At 40.7% G+C, this 21,778-nt stretch overlaps 1 protein-coding gene across 8 annotated transcripts in view; it reads right to left on the reverse strand.

Annotated features, from left to right (window-relative positions):
* The window catches only part of PCLO (piccolo presynaptic cytomatrix protein), a 514,363-nt gene that overhangs the window by 254,662 nt on the left and 237,923 nt on the right, over positions 1-21,778 (reverse strand). For all 8 annotated transcript variants that reach the window (XM_073328639.1, XM_073328637.1, XM_073328638.1 and 5 more), the window contains exons 4-6: positions 20,429-21,427; positions 7,031-12,143; positions 4,649-6,660 (exon numbers count right to left, since the gene is read on the reverse strand). In XM_073328639.1, the coding sequence (XP_073184740.1) occupies positions 4,649-6,660; positions 7,031-12,143; positions 20,429-21,427 (8,124 nt within the window). The remainder of the gene's footprint in view (positions 1-4,648; positions 6,661-7,030; positions 12,144-20,428; positions 21,428-21,778) is intronic.

Here is a 21,778-nt window from a genome sequence, read left to right on the forward strand (position 1 = left end):
GGGCCACTCCTCCTCCCCAGCACCCCCTGGATCCAAAACTGTGCAAGGAAGATGCCCTCTCTGGGGTACCAGCACCTAAACCCCTACTTCCCACCACATGGGCTTGGGAAAACAAACTGCCGGGAGGAGCCAGCCAAAGACCGAAGCTGAAAGAGTAGCTGCAGGAGCTGCTTAAGCAGGACATTCAGATGCTGATGCTGTCAGGTCACTTTCTGTAGTTTTCACTCCGGACATTCTCTCCCCTCTGATTGATTGGCTGCTGCTCCAACTCTGTTACCCCATCCATCTAGTTAATCTCCACCTAACATAACCCCACCAAAGGAATTTAAGTAACAAAATAAAATAAAAAAACATTATGGAACCATCATCACATTGTTCACTCAGCTGGTGTGTTCTACCCTTCTCTCACCCTGTGTATGCCGGCTCTGTTTAGACTGTAAAGCTCTTTGGGGCAGGGACTGTCTACTATTATATGGCTGCCTATGTATATTGCCTAGCACAATGGGGCTCCATTCTCAGTTGGCCTCTCAGCACTAGAGTAATAGATATGGTAAATACTAATTAAAAATAACATACTCTATATCCTTTAATTCGCACTGTATATTTTCAAACTCTAATATTTAAGATCTCTTTAGAGACAAACTGCATTATTCAGGTTGCACACAACTTTTTATGAAGTGTATAAGATGCACATTCCTCTTTATACAAATTGGTAAATCAATGCCAATTGTACCTATTTATAGAAATAAGTGTGCCTAGTTCCACATACTCAAAAATAGTTCCCTGTATTCCCTATGAGCTTAATCTAATCATTCCCATTGAGGACGCTATCCAAAGCCCGCTGTGATTAGATATGCAACATTCTGCTGTGAAGCCTCTGTTAATAATACAATGTTAGTTCTACAGCTTCCCACTCTGTGGAGGTGCTTGGAGAGCTGCACAACAGCAACATTCATGCCAACTTCAGGAGATGATGTGGGGGTGGGGGGTTGGGTAGGTGGATGAAAGGGGAGGCAGTGCCATGAGCACACCGCTTTTCTTCCCCCTTTTAAGAGTCCTTCAGGGAGTGCACAGGTCCTTCAGGGAGTGCACATTTTTTATTGTGCATGGCCTCTGCACACCTGCATGGAAACATGGTTAAGTGACCACCCTGGCTTACCCAGGAGACCTTCAATGACCTGAAATTCAAAAAAACAGCCATACAAAAGGAGAAATTAGGTCAAATTATGAAGGACGAATATATAAAAACAACAACAACAAAAGCACATAGGGACAAAATTAGGAAGGCCAAGGCAAGAAATGAGATTAAACTGGCTAGGGACATAAAGGGGAACACGGAAACATTTTACAAATACAGAAGCAAGAGGAAGACCAAGGACATGGTAGGCCCATTACTCAGTGGGGATGGCAAGACAATAACAGAAAATGTAGCAACGGCCGAAGTGTTAAATGCCTTCTTTGTTTCAGGTTTCACCAAAAAAGTTAGCAGTGATTGTACAACTAACATAGTGAACATCTGTGTAAATGGGGTAGGTTCCAAGGCTAAAATAGGGAAAAGAACAAGTTAGGAATTACACCCAAGTTCAATTATTCAAGTGGGTAGGATGTGGTGAAATATATCCTAGAATACTTAAGGAACTGGCAGAAGAGTTCTCTGAGACATTAGTGGTTATCTCTGAGAATCCGTGGAGGACAAGAAAGATCCAAGAGGACTGGAAAAGTGATAATATAGTACCTATCCATAAAAAAGGGGAATGAGGACAACCCAAGGAATTATAGACCGGTCAGCTTAACCTTGGCACCTGGAAACATAACAGAACAAATCATTGGACAATCCATTTGTAAGTATCTAGAAGAAAATAAGGTGGTAAATAAAAGTCAACATGGATGTGATTTAAGTAGATGTGATATATCTCAACTTCAGTAAGGCTTTTGATACTGTCTCACATGACCGTCTCATAACAAACTAGAGAAATATAGCCTAGAGGAGCCTATAAGGTGGGTGCACAACTGGTTAGAAAAGCAAACTTAGACAGTTATCAGTGATTCACAGTCAAGATGGAAAGGTATATTGAGCTGGATCCCATAGGATCTATCCTGGTTGCAGTTCTATTCAATATCTTCATGAATGATTTGGATAATGGCACAGAGCAGGGGTCTCAAACACGCAGCCTGCAGGGTTATTTCCTGCAGCCTGCCAAGCTCCCCGCACCCCCTCCCCGGAGTTATTTCCTGCGAGCCGCCAAGCTCCCCTTCCCCCCATTCCCCCTCCCCTCAGCGTGCTGCATCCCCGCTCCTGTGCCTACCTCCAGGCGCTTCCCACTGCCAAACAGCTGTTTGGCGGTCCTTAGCGCTTTCCAGGAGGGAGGGCGGAGGGGTGGGGAGCCGTGCGCTCAAGGGAAGAGGTGGAGAAGATGCGGGGCCGGGGTGGGGATTTGGGAAAGGGGGTGAAATGGGTCAGGGAGGGTGCGGAGTTGGGGTGGGGACTTTGGAGAAGGGGTTGGAATGTGGGTGGGAAGGGGTGGGAAGAGGCAGGGCAGTGGCGGGGCCTCAAGGAAGGGGTGGAGTGAGGGTGGGGCCAGGGGCAGCGGGGGTGTGTGTATCAGTGATGCATCCCTCGGGCGAATACACTAGTCCTCATGTGGCCCTCGTGGTGATTCGAGTTTGAGATCCTTGGCGTACAGAGTACACTTATAAAGTTTGCGGATGATACCAAGATGGGAGCGGTTGCAAGTGCTTTGGAGGATAGGATTAGAATTCAAACTGATCTGGACAAACTGGGGAAATGGTCTGAAATAAATAGGATGAAATTCACTCAGGACAAATGCAAAGTACTACACTTAGAAAGGAATAATCAACTGCACAAATACAAAATGGGAAATGACTGCCTAGAAAGCAGTACTACAGAAAAGGATCTGGGGATTATAGTGGATCACAAACTAAATATGAGTCAACAATGTAATATTGGGCAAAGGGCAAACTTCTTTCTGGGATGAATTAGCGCAAGTGTGGTAAGCAATACATGATAAGTAATTCTTCCACTCTACTCAGCACTGATAAAGCCTCAACTGGAGTAAGGTGTCCAGTTCTGGGTACCACACTTCGGGAAAGATGTTGACAAATTGGAGGTAGTCCAGAGGAGAGCAACAAAAATGTTTAAAGGTCTAGAAAATAGGACCTATAAGGAAAGATTGAAAAAGAAATGGATTTGTTTAGTCTGGAGAAGGAGGGACATGATAACAGTCTTCAAGTATGTGAAAGGGTGATAAATTGTCCTCCTTAATCACAGAGGACAGGACAAGAAGTAATGGGCTTAAATTGCAGCAATGGAGAGTTAGGTTAGACATTAGGCAAAACTTCCTAACTGTAAGGGTAGTTAAGCACTGGAACAAATTACTTAGGGAGGTTTGGATTTGCTGTCATTGGAGGTTTTTAAGAACAGGTTAGACGAACACCTGTCAGGGATGATCTAGATTATACTCAGTCCTGCCTCAGTGCAGGGGACTGGACTAGATGCCCCGTCAAAGTCCCTTCCAGTCCTACATTTCTATGATTCTGTGTTGGTGCAGGAGTCACATACAATCTGGACCCTTGAGGGTGGGAATAGCTAGCCTGAAACTGGAAAACATGACACACATGCAAACATAGAGGCAAGACAGAAACACTCATTATTCCACCCCATGCCATATCCTGGAACCAAACATAGCTAAATGTCCAAACACAGCTAAACACAGAAGAAAACACAAAAAATTAATAGAGAAACCAGAGTGAGGACTCCCACTGGCCTTTTATAACTAAACAACAGCACATTCAAATGAACAAAGGTAACACACACACAAATGGAACAATTGTAATATACTAAATAATGAATATCTCCTCCTTGATTCTCAGCCAGTGGCAGGTTTCATTTCCCAGGTAATGCTTCACAAATTATACACTGATTTCCTGAGGTGGGAATGTCTCTTGTTATTTCAAATTCACCCCCCTGGCCAATAAGAAGCAGCACTGAACACACAGGTGACTCCCACCTACTTCTCCTTATCCAGAAAGATGATAGCTGTGATATGAGACTTCCAGGAATGGGGAGTGGTCAAACAAGTACAAATTGAGAGAACAAGGAGAATCCTTACTTAATTGAGAACTGTAGGGAGAAATTCTCCTTCCCTTTTCCAATGGGGACAAAAAGGATAGTTCAACCAGCCAGAAGCAAGTCTGGGATTACTGGTACCTTGAAAGGCACATGCATTCAGCACCTTAGTGTATCTACATTCCACACTATAGCATAGGAACTTGGTGGGGGAAAAATTCCTTGTTAGAATGAATGTGAATGTAGTTCACTGAAAAAAATGTTGGTGGTAACCTTAGCATCCAAAATTGTAAGTACTCTGCTAGTTTTAGATGATACCATGGTGTGTCTTTTAATCCCCCATTGAGAAAATAATTTGAGGCTCTCTTCATTTTCCAAAACAAGCAACGAAACAAATAATCACTGCAACAAGCTTCTGACATATCACGGTATTTTTTCAGCATGGTGTATAAACAATTTTTGGGAACAGATCCTGTTAATGAGTGCAACATCCCTCATGCTGCATAAAAAGTCAACCTCACAGTTTTGATGTTAAAGAAAGAAAAAACAAACAATTCTTACCACAAATCCCTCAGCGTACTGAAACGGAGGTCTGGAAGTGTCTTCTGCTGTTGGACTCAAGGGCTTAGGATCCGACATAGAGCGCTGCATCGTCTTTGCAGATTTTGGGCTCGGTGGAGGACCCTTGGCAATATCAGCATGCAGCATCTTCTGAGGGCTGATGTCATCAGTGATGGATTTTTCATAGGGTATAAAGGCAGACTCTATAACTTTGCTTGGTGAAACAGGTGAAATGGGTGAATATAGAACTTTGGGAGATTTAGGAGGGGAAGGGACTACCTGTAATGTGGCATCTGCACGGAGATGGGATGAATAGCCTATTTCTAATGGTGTTGGACGCTTTTTATCTTTCTGTGGAGACGTGGCTGTCAAGTACTGGGGACTCTGATCTGAGTCTGTTTCTGTTTGACATCCCAAACTTTCTCCTTTGTATGTCTTCTCTGGAGCTGAAATATGTTTAATGATTTCAACCTTAGCATCCAGCCTGGCCCTTATTGAAGGTGTTCGTATCGTCCCTACAGGTTCTGTCTGTACAGAGATCTCTGCCACTGTCTGAACTGCAATGCTAGACACTTTGGAAAATGGCTTAGCTTTGTCTACCTCAGTGGTACCCTCGTTATATTTCCCAACACGAGACTTTCTTCTTGATCTGTTAGAAAGATCCCATTCATCTTGATCTTCATCATCCGTCTGAACACTTGTGTCAACGCTTTTCTTAGTTCTCCTTCTCCTGTTTGCGTAACTTCTGTCTGCACCATCTTCATCATCAGTTTGTACTCCACTGTCCACTATTTTTTTAATACAACTGGGCTCTTCTTCCAGAGTCTCATCAAGCTTGTCATACTGACCACGCAATTTTGGCATGGAGCTCCTCTTTTTCAGTTGTTTCTCTTCTCTCACATCAATGTCCTTAAGAGACATTTCTGAAACAGAGCTTAGCATACCAGGCCTAGATATATATTGGGTAATGCCATCTGACTGAACTGTGTACCATGTTTGGCTTTGTGGAATTTCAATGCCCAACACAGTGGAAGCTGTGGTGTTTGGGTCATCGCTAGTCCAAAATGGGCCATTTTCTGTAGCAGCATACTGCCCTTCCAGAAGGGCTTGGTCTGTGCTTGTTTGTGGAGAGACAGTTCCAGAAGGGTCATAATTATACTGATATATCTGGCGAATTTTTTGCTCTTCCAGCTGCTGATGAAGCTGCTGTTGAAGTTGTTGAAATTGTTCAAGCTGTAACTGCTGCTGGGCTAAGGTTTCCTGCCTCATCATGAATTGAGCTTGTCGCTCCTCTTCTTGCTGAAATAAGAGATGGTGCTTCATGGATTGCAACTCCTCAAGTTTTTTTTGGACCATTAACTTTTCTTGTTCTCTAAACCTTTGGATTTCCTGACGTTCCCACTCTAGTTCCTCTGCAAAGCGCTGCTGCTTAAGTTTCTCAAGCTCAAGCAGTTCACGCTGCAAGTCAAGCTGCTGCTGTTTGTCTTCTTCAGGGGCAACGAGAAGTGCAACTTCATCTTCAATTATATCTGCAAAAGCTTCAGAAGCTGTAGTTAAAGCAGGCATCAAGTTAGTTGGCTCAGTGGTAATAGTTTCTATAGTGCCAGGTTGCAACCCTGTGTCAATATCAATGCCAGTAATTGCATTGTCTTTTTCAGCTGCCACTGTTGTCAAGAAACTGTATGATCTTGGAAGAGGCTGATTCTGTTGCAAGGTTGACAATGAGGACACCGAATCAATCGTTTGGACAGCAGATAAATCTCTGACAGTTGTACTGAAAATAGAACCAGGCTGTGTGGTTATGGCAAATGTGGCTGGGATTGGAGTTGCAACTGAGGAATAAACAACACCATTAGAGGATCGTAACACACTTCCAACACCATACTGGGATCCCAGAGACGGTACTATTCTTGCTTGGGAATACTGTGGTGCACTAATCCCGATGCCTGAAATCACTTGCCGAGTCTCTGGATAAGGACCAGTGGTCTTGCTTGAGTAATCCATTACCTCACCTGAAATTACAGGGCAGAGTTATAGTCCAGTCCCCCAAAAGAAGGCTGCTTTGTGGATTCTGAAAGCCATCCCATCTTGATGAATTAAACAGGGGTGGGGAACTGCATGCAAATCTTCAGGTTAATGATTTACTTTAGACGTGAAGAAAAAAGCATTGCTGAACATGCAGGCACATGCAGGACCTCTGTGCAAAACACATATGTAAAATGAAGAAATAAAATACATGTATAATCCAGAATAATGTGTCACACTGTCCAACAGAAAACATAATTACAGTAGGAAAAATTTGAAAAAAAAATTATCCTGATATGAGATGAGGAACACCACAATTATATTTCAAAGAAAGATCTGCTGCTGTTTCATACTGACCTGAAGTGACTCTTCCAGAAGTTAGATCTACTGCTGCATCTGTTGCCCCAACTCGATAATCAAAGCTATTCTTGCTTTTGTATACAAAAAGACCAGCTTCTGATAAATTAGTGTCAGACATGGATGGTTTCATACCTCCAAATCCTCTGTACCCATATGGCCCTGAGCGATCATACTGATAATGGTCATCTCTGTAACCAAACCGATCTTCAGGCAGTGTGGTTGGAGGCTGCTGTGCTGTACAGCTACTGCCAAATGGCAATTTATAAACCACATCACAACAAACAGCTCTTCTCCCTGCAGTCAGATCAACGGGCTTTTCATCTTCTTCTATTACACTGGTGACAACTCCTGAGGTAACTTCATCCACTGTCACCACTGTTCTGTGGGATTTTGTGGTGCTAAGGTCAACTGCTCCACTCTCCATTAGCTCCTGGGATGTGGAGACATCAGTCCACCCATTTGTCATACCAACAGGAGGTACAGTAACAGGTATTGCATTAGCCCATGATACTGCATGTGTTGAGGTACCCAGGGATAAGTTTATTGGCACTTCATCTCTACCTGTAGAGAATGCCTGGCTGCCTGTTACTCTGTATGCAGGCTCAAAATGTTTTGACGTTGTCAGCTGCAGTGGTGTTGTCATTGCATGCCCCAGATCTACAAGGCTCTCTGTACTTGATGTGTAACTTACAGCAGCTGTGCAGGTCATTATCGTTACCGTTTCTGAGACTAGTGCTAGAGAGGGTTCTGCAGCTGACACAGTGCTAAGATTTATGATAGCTGGTTGGACTGCACTTACTGGCCGCCCACATATATCACTTGACATAGTTTGTCTTCTCACATCCATGGGAGCAGCAGACAGATCCATACAGCTGTCTGTCATTTCAATATCCATTTTAGTTAAAGTACGAAGGTCAATAACATCACCAAAGAGATGGAATCTTCCATTCTCTCTACACCTAGGAGGCTCACCTATATGTGTTGGCTCTGGAGGTATAGTAATGGAGACACTACCTAAACCAACAGTGGGAACTGAGCTTTTAACCACAGACACTGTGGTTTTGGTCACCTCTGTTGTTATTAACTGTGTTACCGAACTGGGGACTGTTTCAAAAGTTGATTGTGCTGTGACAGGAACAGTGGAAAGTGTCTGCAAAGAACCTGAAACATACATGCTGTGATCTGCCATACTTTGAATCTCCATAGCTTTCATAGATGGAGTAAACAGAGGCTGCATATTTTGGGGGAGCTGTTCCTTAGAGGATGATCCAAAAGGCCAACTGGTAATAGCTTGACTAGTTATAGACTCTGTGGGAGTTCCAGGTTCAGATGGCAATGTGATAACAACATAGGTTTCCTGCGAGGGTTTGGTCAGCCTTGGTGAAGATTTGCTAGAGTGTGGAGACAAAGGGGACGTAGGGGATGTGAACTTGCACTCTGCTGAAGAGACCAAATTCAAAGTCATACTTGTCAATGACAAACCTGTTGGTTTTGGCTGTTTCTCTGCTGGCTGATGAGCAGCTGTTGGGAGCTGAGGAACTGCTGGCTTAGGAGCAATGGGAGGCTTAGTTACCTCAAGGGGCCTGTGACTGAACACAAGCCCTGCTGGAATTAAGGATGGCTTGGGTGGCACAGGAGGTGGTGTCGGGGTGTATATTTTTGGGGCAGATGTCACGTTGTTCTTTAACACCTCTGTGGCCTCTCTGGCTATACTAGTAACTGAAGGTGGCACTGCAGGAGCTGTTGTCACTGGAACCTTAACCTGTGGCTTCTTTTTGGGATAAATAGCTGGCTTTGGTGGAGGAGGCGGAGGTAATGGTAGGGGAGGCGGAGGTGGTGGAGGAGGAGGAGGGGGTGGAGGTGGTGGAGATGGTTGGGCTGAAGAATCCAAAGAAGAGCTTCTAAAAAATGAGAATACTTTGGATGTTACAGTAGGAACTGAAGAAGCAATAGATGGTAATGCAGATACTGTGTTGGTCTTAGTTGTAGCATGGGTAGCAGATACAGAGGATGTGACTGGGGCTTGCTCTGAAGTTATACACACAGGAGGTTGGTCAGATGCTGCCTCAGCCAAGTTAATCCTTGTCATGTCAAACACAGCTCCTTTGTGTACATCCTCAGAAAGTACTTTATCAATACCAGCATCAGCTGTACCTTTAATTTTTCTGGCTGTGTCTTTTTCTGGTTTGAGTGAATCAAAGGTAGTGGTGTCAGAAGCATATTGCTTGGGTTTTATAGCCATAGTTGTGATGACAGAAGGTGCATCTTCAGGCAAAGAAATTACACCATGATCCACACTTGCCATATCTGTGGATACAACTGTCTTTTTAGGAGGCACGGTAACAGGTTCATAAGGTGTGCTTATTTCAGAATATTCTTTTGTGAAACTTAAGGGAACTTGAGCTATTGCACTGATACCTTCAGAATGTACTAATTTACCTACAACATCTGCTATGTCTACATAACCTGCAGTTGTGCTATCTATTCCAGTAATAGGTGATGAGCTCTCAGTGGTACAAACTGAAGATGTAGATGATGTTAGAGAAGGTGTATCATAAGGTAAAACTGATGTCGCACTTTCTGATGCCTCAGAGTATGTCAACATTGACGTTTCGTGTGAAATGATTTCCTGAACTTCTCTGGCATAATCTGTTAGGTATTCATCTTCTATTTTTTCTGTAGTAAAGTGCTGAGTTATTTTAACATCTGGAATAGAAAGCACTGTGCTGCTGACTGAAGCTGTATCTGAAACTGTCATAGGAGCACTTGACGCTAAAGATTCACCATCCACTATATCTCTAACTATAAATACGGTTGTATCTGGTGCAGGAATTAAATCAGATGTCGGCTGAGTTGGACTGGAGCCTGGCGTTAGCTGCATTCTTTGTCGTTTCATAAGCTCCTCATAAGCAGCATCTGCATCTAACAACTGCTTTTCCTCAGTGGTGGAAATTACTACACTGTCAAGTACAACTATCTCATGACTTTCTGGTATAATGTAAGAACTAGACACAATGTCTTCTTGAGGCACAATTGAATGCAAAGGCTCTACACTGTAATAGTCTCTCTGTCGATCTACAATTTTCTGCATCGTTTCTTCATAAATCTGATCTGGAGGTTTTATTTTTTTTTCTCTCCCTCTCTGCTGAATAAATTCACTACTTTCATCTTGTCTCATTACAAGATTAGCATCAATAGTTCCATTATATGTGTCCTCTACTAAAGATTCATAAATATAATCCTCTATTAACATGCCACCATATAAAGAGTCTTTTTCAAACACTTCTTTTTCATTTGTACTTTGAAATAGTTTGGATTTATGGGATTTGTGCATCATTTCCTCATATACCTCTTCAGCACTTTTTAATGTTTTTTGGCTACTTTCTTCTTTTAGGACCCCAATAGGTTGATCATCTGTTGGAGAATATAAAGAGACAGCTGTAGGCAACTTATAAACCTTTTGCACTTCTATTATTTTTTCTGGGCTGATTTCAAATCCTTCAGGATCTGACTCAATACTTGGTGAATATTCAGAACAAGAAGATCGGTGCAGCTCCTCCATTTCTGCTGCCTGTCGTAACTCTTCTGTTGGAGATGCATCTTCAATAGGAGAAAGATTACTTGGTGGGGTCTTTGGACGTTCCCGTCTTCTCTGTGCTCTTAGTTCATCTTTGTCTTTCTTAGATTTTTTGCTAGAACTCTTTCTTTGCTGCTGTTCTAATTCACGTTGTTTCTCTTGTTCCTTTAGCAGCTCTTCTTCCTCCCTTAGCTCCTCTTCTTCTGAAGAGTCTTCAATGGTAGGAAGAAGAGGACCATGTGACCGGTGTCTGGCTTTGCGCTGCTGTTTGCTTTCTCCTCCCATTTTTTTGTGACTAGGACTGCTGTCACTATCTTCATCAAGAGATGACACAGATGTGGGAGATGTACCTGGAGTAAAACTGGAGGCGTGCAAACTAGAAGACCCTTCTCCCCTGGATCTGTCTTCTGGTGAATCTGTAAGACTCTCCATCTCTAGCTCTGGCTCTTCATCAAAATATAAGCTACCCTTCTGTGGTTCAGATTCCTCAGAATATGTATTTGTTATTGTGCTGTTGAGTTCTATTGTTTTGAAACGTCTAAGGCCTCCACCTCCTCCGGTTACAGTGAGTTCTTCACTGTCTTGACTTTTGGTTTCCCTATATTTTGGTTCAGGGCTTTCATCAAAAGTTTCATCATCATCGTCATCATCATCATCATGCCACGAGTGACGCCTTCCAGCATCCTCATCATAGGTTGTGCTACTTTTTCGCATCATCCTTCTATGTTTTCCAGCTGTCCCTTTAGCTTTGACTTTCACTTCTTCCTTCTTTTGGCTTTCAGTTACACTGATTTCTTTAAGCTGGTTCCTAATGAATTCATCATCTTCAGAACCTGAGGCATCTTCATCAGCACTCATTTCTATAATCTGTTTTCTAATGAAGTCTTCATCATCACCTGATCCTAGACTGTCTTCTCGTTTGTACTCATCACTACTTGAAGAGCCAACACTAGTTCGTCTTTTTCTCCTTGGGACAGGTGAGTTTTCACTCTCACTGCTGTCTTCTACAGAATCATAGCGTTGCCTTCTTGTTGATATATCATCTACTGCATCCGTCTTTTCCTTATAGTCTTTCTGAGTTGGAACACTTTGTTTTCCATCTTCTTCAAGACCTTCTTCATCTTCTTCTTGAATGTCTTCCAGATCCTCCTCATCTGAACTGTAAGGTTCTGGAGTCATTGGCAAAGGCTTTGTTCTATGAGGATCCTTTGTTTGTTCACCATATATACCGTAAAGGTCTTTGGTCTTCCCAGACTCTTCCTCAGCAAGTGTACTTGCCTGAGCTTCCAAAATTGATAGAACTGTACTTTCCAACTTGGCAAGATCTGAGGGGCTTGAAGGACTGCCTTCTTGCGAAAAAGTATCTTTTTTAGAAAGTTCCTTGAGTAAATCTTTTTCATCACTGGGGATAAGACTTGGAATTTCACCAAGTGAACTCGATATCCCATCAGAAGAATACCCAGTGTCACTCAGACCTTGTGGACTTCTCTGTTGCTGAGAGATTGATGTGTCTGATTTGTCAACCTCCTGCTCCTAGAAAATAAATATGTATATATATATATCAATTCTTAATGTTGCCAGGCAATTACATAAAAAGCTTTTTCTCAAAGAAGAGTTAATGTCCCCATTATGATAAGAAGTATTTTAAACCAGAAGAAGAATAAACCATAAATTAATGAAACACTAATTTTGGTACGCAAAGCCTTAAAACATTTTAAAAAAATCCTCAAATTATGAGGTTTTTTTTCAATTTAATCTAATTATGCTTTGCATGACAGTTCACACAGGCAACTGATTTAATCATGTTAGGTGCTTAAGGATGATCTTTTATTTTTAAACATAAATAAATACTGTAGTCCTCTATCTTTCAGAACACTTTCTAATTATAGTCTGTTGCATAGTAGTAGATGATCATTGCAAGGTTTTGATGTGTGTTTTTTATCACATTTAGTTTAAATGTGGTTTTTTATCACCTAGGATACAAAGCTGACTAAGTAGTTGTAGATATAGTAGAACAGGGATTCCTATATCTCAGCCTGCAGCATTTCTGGCATGTATCACCTTCTTTCCCGATGTAATCTCCCATTCCCAAGAATAACCTCACCTGCCAGGACGATGGGCCTTTGGTTTCTGCCTCACACTGCTGAACTCTCTAGCATGAAGCAGAATGCATGAGATATTGAAGTGAGTGAATGGGATCTGGAACACCACAGAATCTACTGCCTGGCAGAGTGCACAAAAATTCCACTGGTAGGAATTTTCCCAGTACAGAAGCCGATGTGCTCTAGGTTCCTTTGTAATGTAGGTAGGTGCTGCTGCTAAAAGAGTCATAAGGAGAAAAACAGGAAGGCCAGCCAGTGATCTGAAGAGAAGAGAAAAAAGCCTACGGGGCAGACACACCTAACTCAAAACCAAAAACAACCCAATCTTCCCAGTTGTAATAGCTTTCCTTATCGCTAGTTAAAAGTCCCTGACTACCATCCTAACTTCCAGAACTTTCCATACATGACCAAGTGCTTCTAGCCCCCTTTCAAGGTGACAAAACCACCCATCTATCCCTTGTGGCAATATCTTCACCCCAAGGATCCCCCTGTTTCTGAATGAGACTTATCCCCCAAACTCTCTCCCCAAACATTCCTACACCTCTTAGTGACAAGGGCCCCCAAGCCACCTCTCCATCCAGCCCTAAATGACAGGCACCCATCCTGCCTCCTAGCTGACAACATATCCCACTTTTCACTGACAAGTGTCCCTGCCTCCACTGGCATCTTGAAAGCCACTGTCCAAAAGCCTCCTGCCCCCCATGCCAAGACAAGTTCATTACGCAGGTTTATGCCTTCAGTAAATAACTAAGCAATATTCGTCGCCTGTGCTGACCAATATTGGCCATCCCTGGACTACAGCAAATGACTGATTTGAAGGTTTGTTTTGTCTACTTATTTTTTCAGAAAAAAGTTGTTTTTAATTGAAACTTATTGTGAAGCAAATCTGTTATTGAAATGGGGTAAATGGTTACTTTTACTATTACACTTACATTTACCTTCAGATCTTTTTAATTATACAGAGTTTATTTGCAATTCCATTAAAAAACCGCTTGTAGAAAAATAATTCTTATTGCCAATTATTACAGTTTTGATTATTAATCAGGGTGAGATTTTTAAAATTATTATGATTTATATTCAAGGCACGTTATCACTGTGCTGGATGTGTTGTGTGTGTATAGATACTCTGTGCTAAAACAACTACACTATTCATCCTGTATATTAATTAATGTTATATTAATACATTGATATCAGTCTCAGCTACATTGGAATGCTTTATTGTACACTTTGCAAAGTTAGGTATTAACCTTTAAATTAATCTCTTTTTACCAATAGCGTGTGCCCAAATATCTGATATCAGGACCGATGCCATTGTATTTTCTAAGGTATGTGCCACAAGAAGTACTCACTTCTTTTGGTTTCAGAGTAGCAGCCATGTTAGTCTGTATCCGCAAAAAGAAAAGGAGTACTTGTGGCACCTCAGAGACCAACAAATTTATTTGAGCATAAGCTTTTGTGAGCTACAGCTCACTTCATCGGATGCATTCCACTTCTTTTGACAATTCTGGTGATAACCCTGACACTAAAATGCTATTGAGAATTTATCTATTGGACTCCAAACATTTTTTGTTCAGTAACAATTGGGAAATCAGTATGACCCAGGACACCATTTATCTCTCCTTACTCAGGGAAAACTACCCTGGAAATCAACAGGCCCTTAATGACAGCATCACATCTAATCTTCGTATAAGGTCCACACTAAAGTATAACTTTTAAAAAAAAAACAGGTTTGCCTGTTTTCTTTCCTTTTTCCAACAAAGCAAGCATTTATGGGAAATTTTTCAGAGCATGTCTCTGTCCTATTTTAGCCACCTGAACTTTTCCATGAGGTTCTCACACCTAAGGTATATCTGCACTTGGAGATCGGGGTGTGAGTCCCACCTCAAGGAGACACACTCGTCAGGGCGCTGATTGAGCATCCATGCTAAAAATAGAGTGTAGCTGCAGCAGTATGAGCTGCAGGATGGGCCAGCCACCCTCAGTACGTGCTTAGGGTCTCCCATGGGCTTGTACTCGGGGCAGCTATGCCTCCTGCCACTCGCACTACTGCAGCTAGATTCTGTTTTTAGCTCTCTAATGCAATGAGAACTAGCATGACTATACCTCCTTGACACCCCCAGCTCAAAGTGTAGACATACCCCTGAAACTTTATACCTCCTCATTCAAAATCTACCTGTAATGATTTATTTATTTTAGCTTTTATAAGATAGAGGCTTACATGGATAAATTTTATGAGATATTAAATTAACACATTGATCATGATCAAACAGACTCCTAGGGCTTGACTGCCTCACTGGGTCTCATTGGTGAAAGCCAGTGGAACCTGGGCTGTAGGTTCCTGGCTGTGGAAAGTCCTCCCAGAAGGGACAGTCGCCTCTGTTTTGCTGTGATCTGGAGCCAGTAGGCATAGACCAGAAAGGATGAGTGGTCAGGGCAGCCAGGAGATGGATTGATTCAAGCCCATCCCCTTGTAGCTGCTGTTGTCAGGGCTATCTATGGAGTCCAAACTGTAATTTTGGACTCCATAGATAGCCCTGACAGCAGCAGCTATCCCCTGACAGAGCAAGCTAAGAGAGCTAGAGGTATTTTTACTGCCTGTCATTCCAGGGTTGAACACCGCCAGTCCAAGCTCTGCTGTGCCCTTTGGTCCCTTGCCTAGAAACAGCCTCTCTTATAATCACTGTATAACAAATGAGATGACAGCTTATAAACATTTAGTCTCTAATCCGCAATAAGCGTTCTTACTGCATTCTCTGCACAGAGCTCACCTTGCTACCAGTGGGAGCTCTGCTCATGGAATTGTGCAGTCTGTAATATGGTCCTGCATTGTGCAGAGGAGTTCCACATTGCACAACCAGGGAGCAGAATTTGCGCTAAAATATTAAGGTGCTTCTATTAGTGATAAGACTATATGTAATGAGATTTTTAAAAATCTACTATGGGAGGAGCACAATTTACAAGAATTTATTTTATGCCTTACGCCCATGTGTATAGTTGCGTGTCTGGTGATACACATCATGCAAATATAATAAGACACATCATAGAGTTTTGAGGCAACATACATCTAATTCACCTGTGATGTATCATTGCATGCCTCATATCACTTCTTACATTCAAGGACATTATAATTGTAGAACAACTGTTTTAGATGAATGATGATATTTGAAGGAAAATACCGTGCGCGCGAGGGCTATGTAGGTGCGATGGTGAAATTACTGTTACCACTGTCAGAGAACAACATTAGGTGCCTGAAGTTGATGGCAAACGTATAACTGCTTCACTGTCACAACTAGGAGGGACTCAGGTTCATACAATCAAGCTCAGCAGGCCTTCCGGAATGGTGTACAAAGCTACAGGGCCTTCTTTCCGTAAGCTTGCCAATTTAAACCCTGCTTAAATTGCCAATTTAAACCATAACTCAATGGTAACGTCTTTCTATTGGCATAGGACAAGATTATTTTTCCATGGAATTGGAGGCTACATTTTCAGTTTTCATTTTCATTCTTATGAAAATTAAAGATGTGTAGGAGGTACCTATATTACAGCAACGAAACCCTCTGTTTACAACTCTAAACCACTACAGCCTCAGAGGCAGGTATGGCCGAACAGCTGGAGCAGTTAACTGAGACTCAGGAGACTTGGGTTCTCTCCTTGGTTCTGCCACTCACCTGCTGGACAGTCTTGAGGAAGTCACTTTACCTGTGTGTTAACTAGAAGTGGTGTGTCTGTTACCCAGTCTGTTAAAGGGGGATGGTGATACTGCCGTCCTTTGACAAGCACTGTATAAGAGCTAGGTATTATTAACTATTTCCTGCGAGTTTTTCATTTTCAAAATCCCCCTTATTCTTACATATTTATCCATCACTCAGATTCTGACAATGTTGTTCAAGGTAACTCTTTATAATATTCCCTGGTATGGTAGGAATGATATTTCTAAGTAGAGAGGGTAATATTTAAATGTTTTGTGGCTAAATTGCTTACAGATGTCAAATTATTTAGATTGAATTAGAATATTGTTCAAAAGAAAATGAATGTTTAAAAAGGTATGCTATATAAATTTTCTAAGACTGAGTCATTCTTACAAGGATTAAGAACAGACCTGTGGAGAGAATGGAAACTCTATTTTGTTAAAGAGTTGGAGATTTAAAAATCTATTTTCGTTCTGATTAGGAATTAAACCCGAAAATTTTGATATTCTCTGAGAAATAATTTTTTTAGAAGTAGTAGTTTTGGATTGGTAAAAACCTTTTTTTTTTAAAATAAAATATAATATAGTACAAATAAAAAATAAATCATAACAAAAAGACATTTTGAAAGGAAAAAATTGTGACATTTCGTTATAACTTCAAAACAGGATGTTTCAATATTGTTGGAACTTTTATTCAATTAAATGAAATTCTGGCAAAATTGATGCAATTTTTAAATTGTTTAAATGTCAATAGAACTGAATTCTCCAATGGAAAATGTTCTGGTCAAACTTTTTCTGAATCAGGTCTAATTAAGAAACAATGAATTACTAGCAAAACCAGTGGTTGTGTAAGATTTTAACCAATGAGAAGAACATACACATTTTGGCACCTGTATATTTGTTAAAAGAAAAGGAGTACTTGTGGCACTTTAGAGACTAACTCACGAAAGCTTATGCTCAAATAAATTTGTTAGTCTCTAAGGTGCCACAAGTACTCCAGTTCTTATTACTGACTCAGTGGCTTTGGGCAAGTCCTTCAGAATCTGATCCAAAGCCCAGGGAAGCATTGCCATTGATGTTACTGGGCTGTGGATGAGGACCTCTGTATGGGTATGTATATGTTGCAGTTGGAGGGGTGGTGACAGCACGTGTAAACACACCCAATATAGCTTTAATCTAGCTCGTGCAAGTACCAACCGCAGTGAAGCTGTAGCACACAGGTGTCAGCATGGGCTAGCCACCCGTGTAAGTACCCAGGGTTCCAGCTGGGCTTGTACAGACTGTGCTGAAGCCTGCTGTTGTGACTTCACTAATGGTACTCATGCTAGCTTGATTAAAGCTAACTCTGATCACGTGCTGAAACCACGCACCTCGGCTGCAATGTGTGTTTTAGTTTCACTCTCTGTTAAATGGGAATACTAATATTGATCTATCTCATGGGAATACTGTGAGAATTAATTAATGTTTGCATAGAGATAGCAAACTGCATATAGCAACTGTAAGTGCTAAAATTTATTACCTTTTCACTCAAATCCCTAGTTTAAAAATACCTCTTACAGAAATCCTTTAAACTATTCCTCTCCAAAATTCATTTTAAAAAATATTCTGCACTGCCTGGAGATTGACCTGCACCAAATCAAGAGGTGTAAATGTGCAATCTACTCAAATTGTTATATTCTGTTTTACTTAGATTACAAGAGCCCTGGGGCAAGATTGTATCTCCTGCCGTTTGTTGTACTTCAGAGAAAACATTAATGGTGTTCAATAAATAACAATAAATTATCATAATTGCTTTTAGGAAACAAAATAACAGATGTACAATTTATTTCCTCATTGGTAGAAACTAAGAAGGATTTCCCCGGTGACCAAAGAAAGAAGGAAAGGAAAAAAATAATGTAATCCTTGCTTTTAAAAATTGGTATTCTTTATAAAAATGTGTGCTGTTTCAAAGAGTTCTGGTTTTAATAAATAAAATTATAATAATAAATATTATATATATATATATATATATATATATATATATATATATATATATATATATATATATATATATATATATATAAGTAGCTCCTATCATGTGTGCAACTCCAAATGCTTTATAAATATTACCTAAGTAAAGGCCAAAGCTTAACTCTGGTAATGTAGAGTACATATTTATCATCATATTCATTTTATAGATCAGTAAAGTGAGGTACAGAAGGCTAAATCACATTCATCATATTCATTCCAGTAGTCTCCTTGATTGTAATAAGTATTCAATGGTATTATCACAAGAATAAAGTGAGCAAGTTTACTATATAGAAATCAGGTGAAACACCATGATTACAGTATGAGTGTGAGAACTAGAAACCCTGGAATCTCAGACCTATGCCCTAAACACTAGGCAACATTTTTTAGCGTTTGCATACAAAATACAAAATGAAATTATAGAAATTGAAGAATCAGGCTGGTTGAAAATTATCCATCAAAAATGTTGTTTGACAGAAAATTAGATTTTTTATAAAACAAAATATTTTGTGAAAAAGCATCTCTTGTCCATGGAAAATTCAGATTTTGTTGAAAAATCAAATGCCCCCAAAATGAAATCTTTCAGCCAAAAATTAAAATTTGTTGTTTTGGATATGCTGCCACTGTGCCTCATGAGAGTTGTAGTCCCATTTCCTTACAGCCCCAACCTTCTCTGTAGACTGACTGGGCTCCCATTTTTAAAATGCATCTTCTCATCTCCCATGATGCATCATGGCTAGGACTCCCATGGTTCAATTACATCTCCTCACCACAAGGGGAGACCATGGTGTATCATGTTAGCTGTAGTCCAGCCAGGGAGTCTGTATGACAGAAGAGAATGGGAGTATGAGGCACCCAAATTGCAACTCCCACTACAACTACATTTCCAAATCAAGCTCTCTCAGTTTTCAGCCAAAATATTTTGGTAGGTTTTGTTGTTGAAAAATAGACCAGCTCTATTTGGAAGCTTTATAGCATACTTGGAAGACATGAAAGAATTTCCTTTCACCCACCCCAATACTTTTGCAATGAATGATCATTCACTAGTTCAAGGTTAATTAAAAAGAGCACAATTTTTCATCTCCCACAAAATATGTATAAATCATTTCTTTAGCCACATTTAGTTGATGAATGGCTTAACAATTACTGTACATACAGCAAATGTATCTGTACAGTGCAGCCAGGTATATCAGTTCGTACATGCTAACATTCATTGATTTATGTGAATGGACAGTCCATATATAACTTGTACTTGAAGACATGTAATTTTCCACAAGAGAAGGAAATAAGTTATACAATGTGGCTGAGTTATATATTATGTATGTAAATTTACTACAAAACATAGCAATAATCCTGTACTGGGATCTAGTATTGCAGACTCCTGTATTATGCAAATCCCATTTGCCTTTGGTGGGCCAATGCAATCCTGCATGGACATAAAATCTGTATTAGCAGATCCCAAAGTAGGATGAAGGCCCATGAAATCAGCACGTTTGCCCACCATTTCTGGACTAAGAAATATAGCTATTTTATAATTTATACTGGTCACTTCCTCCAAATCAAAATCTCTATAGCAAAAAATAATCAAGAGAGATGAGTGAAAACAGTCATTAACAGAGTGAAACATTGTTGCAGCTTGGTTCCTCCAGGGATTGAGATCTATGAAAAGTGTGTATCAGCTTCAATGATTAAAACTGAACAAAAGCCTAAAGGAATTTATAACCGCCATTAAAAAAAGACAAAGGTTTGAATCTGACTTCAAAAAAGCAATTTTGGTTTAGTGTTTGTTCTGAACTGTAGAGATTGAAAATTATGCAAACTCAAATGAAAAACCACACACAAGGGCACTATGCACCTGTTGCGCAAATCCTTACTGACAGGAGTCTTCACCCTTACCAGTGAGAGTCATCCCATGTCATTGCAATGGCTTTGAGAATAAGGACCACTCACATAAGTAAGGGTTTGCAGTAGCAGGTCCTTTATTGCCTTCTGTAGCAAATGGAAAAGAAAAAAAATCTTACCGTTTTTTCTTTCACTGTTTCCACACGATCAGGTCTTGGCAAAGGTGCCACTTGAGCTAGGGTTTCTTCTTTCTGAATTTTTTCATGTTTGGATGCCATTTGTGGAATCCCAGTGGTCAAATCTTCCTTCTTAATCTCCTCTTGTTTTTTAACCTGCAATTCCTCAGGAGGTACTTTGGTTTCTAACTTCAGTTTGATATCTTGTCCTTTAGTCTCAACTCTGAAGTCTTCTTTTTTGTCCTCTGGGAGGGATGGTTTCTCTTCTGGGAGTACACCTTTTTTGTCTTCTTCCAATTTGCTTATAAGTTGCTTTGCATCTGAACTTATCTCCAGAGGAATTTTATCCACTGACGATGTCTTTGCCAGTTTCCCCTGTTGTTGTTTTGGATCCTCCTTCTGTATTCCCTGGTGAATTTTATCAACTGAGGGTTTCCTTGCCAGTTTACCCTGCTGAAGTTTTGGACCTTCCTTCTGAATTGCTTGCTGGATTTTATCAGCTGATGGTATCTTAACCAGTTTCCCCAGCTGGAATTTTGGATCTTCCTTCTGAATCCCCTGCTGGATTTTATCAGCTGAAAGCGTCTTTGCCAATTTCCCCTGTTGAAGTTTTGGATCTTCCTTCTGAATCCCCTGCTGGATTTTATCAGCTGAAAGCGTCTTTGCCAATTTCCCCTGTTGAAGTTTTGGATCTTCCTTCTGAATCCCCTGCTGGATTTTATCAGATGAAAGCGTCTTTGCCAATTTCCCCAGCGGAAGCTTTGGAACTTTTTTCTGAATTCCTGGTTCTTCTTTTGATTTTTCAACTATTTGGGTAGGCAGTGCTGCAGTTTTCTGAGGGTGATCTGACTTGGTTGGCGTAGGCTGGCTCTGAGGGACAACAGATGGTTTGGATGTCAACTGTGAAGGGGCAGCCATTGGAGGTGGCATTTTGCCCATATCCCCAAGTTGTCCCGATATTGCTCTTTGTCTCTGGCAGTTTAAGCACAGCCATTCTTGTACCTATAACATAACAAACAACATTAAATAAAATAAATATTTTTGAAAGTAAAATCATATTGTGCTTTTGGCTGTTACTGTTGTCACTACAGTACGTGTAATCCAAATCCTATGCACATCATACACAATTATTTTCCTGGTTCCCTTGCTGGAAGACTCACACCATTCATCTAAACCACACAGAATGCAACAATTTAATGTATCCAAAGTAACAGGAGGGTATAAATACACTTGCAAATTTTATCTTTCATCCAAAATATTGCTGTCCTTTTCTAGAAAGCTTGCCCATATATGCCCAACATCTAAAACCTATCAAAGCCTCTTATACAAATTGAGACAATGCCTTCCTCTGTG

Source organism: Lepidochelys kempii, chromosome 1 (assembly GCF_965140265.1).
Source record: "Lepidochelys kempii isolate rLepKem1 chromosome 1, rLepKem1.hap2, whole genome shotgun sequence".
In the NCBI taxonomy this organism is placed as follows: Eukaryota; Metazoa; Chordata; order Testudines; family Cheloniidae; genus Lepidochelys; species Lepidochelys kempii.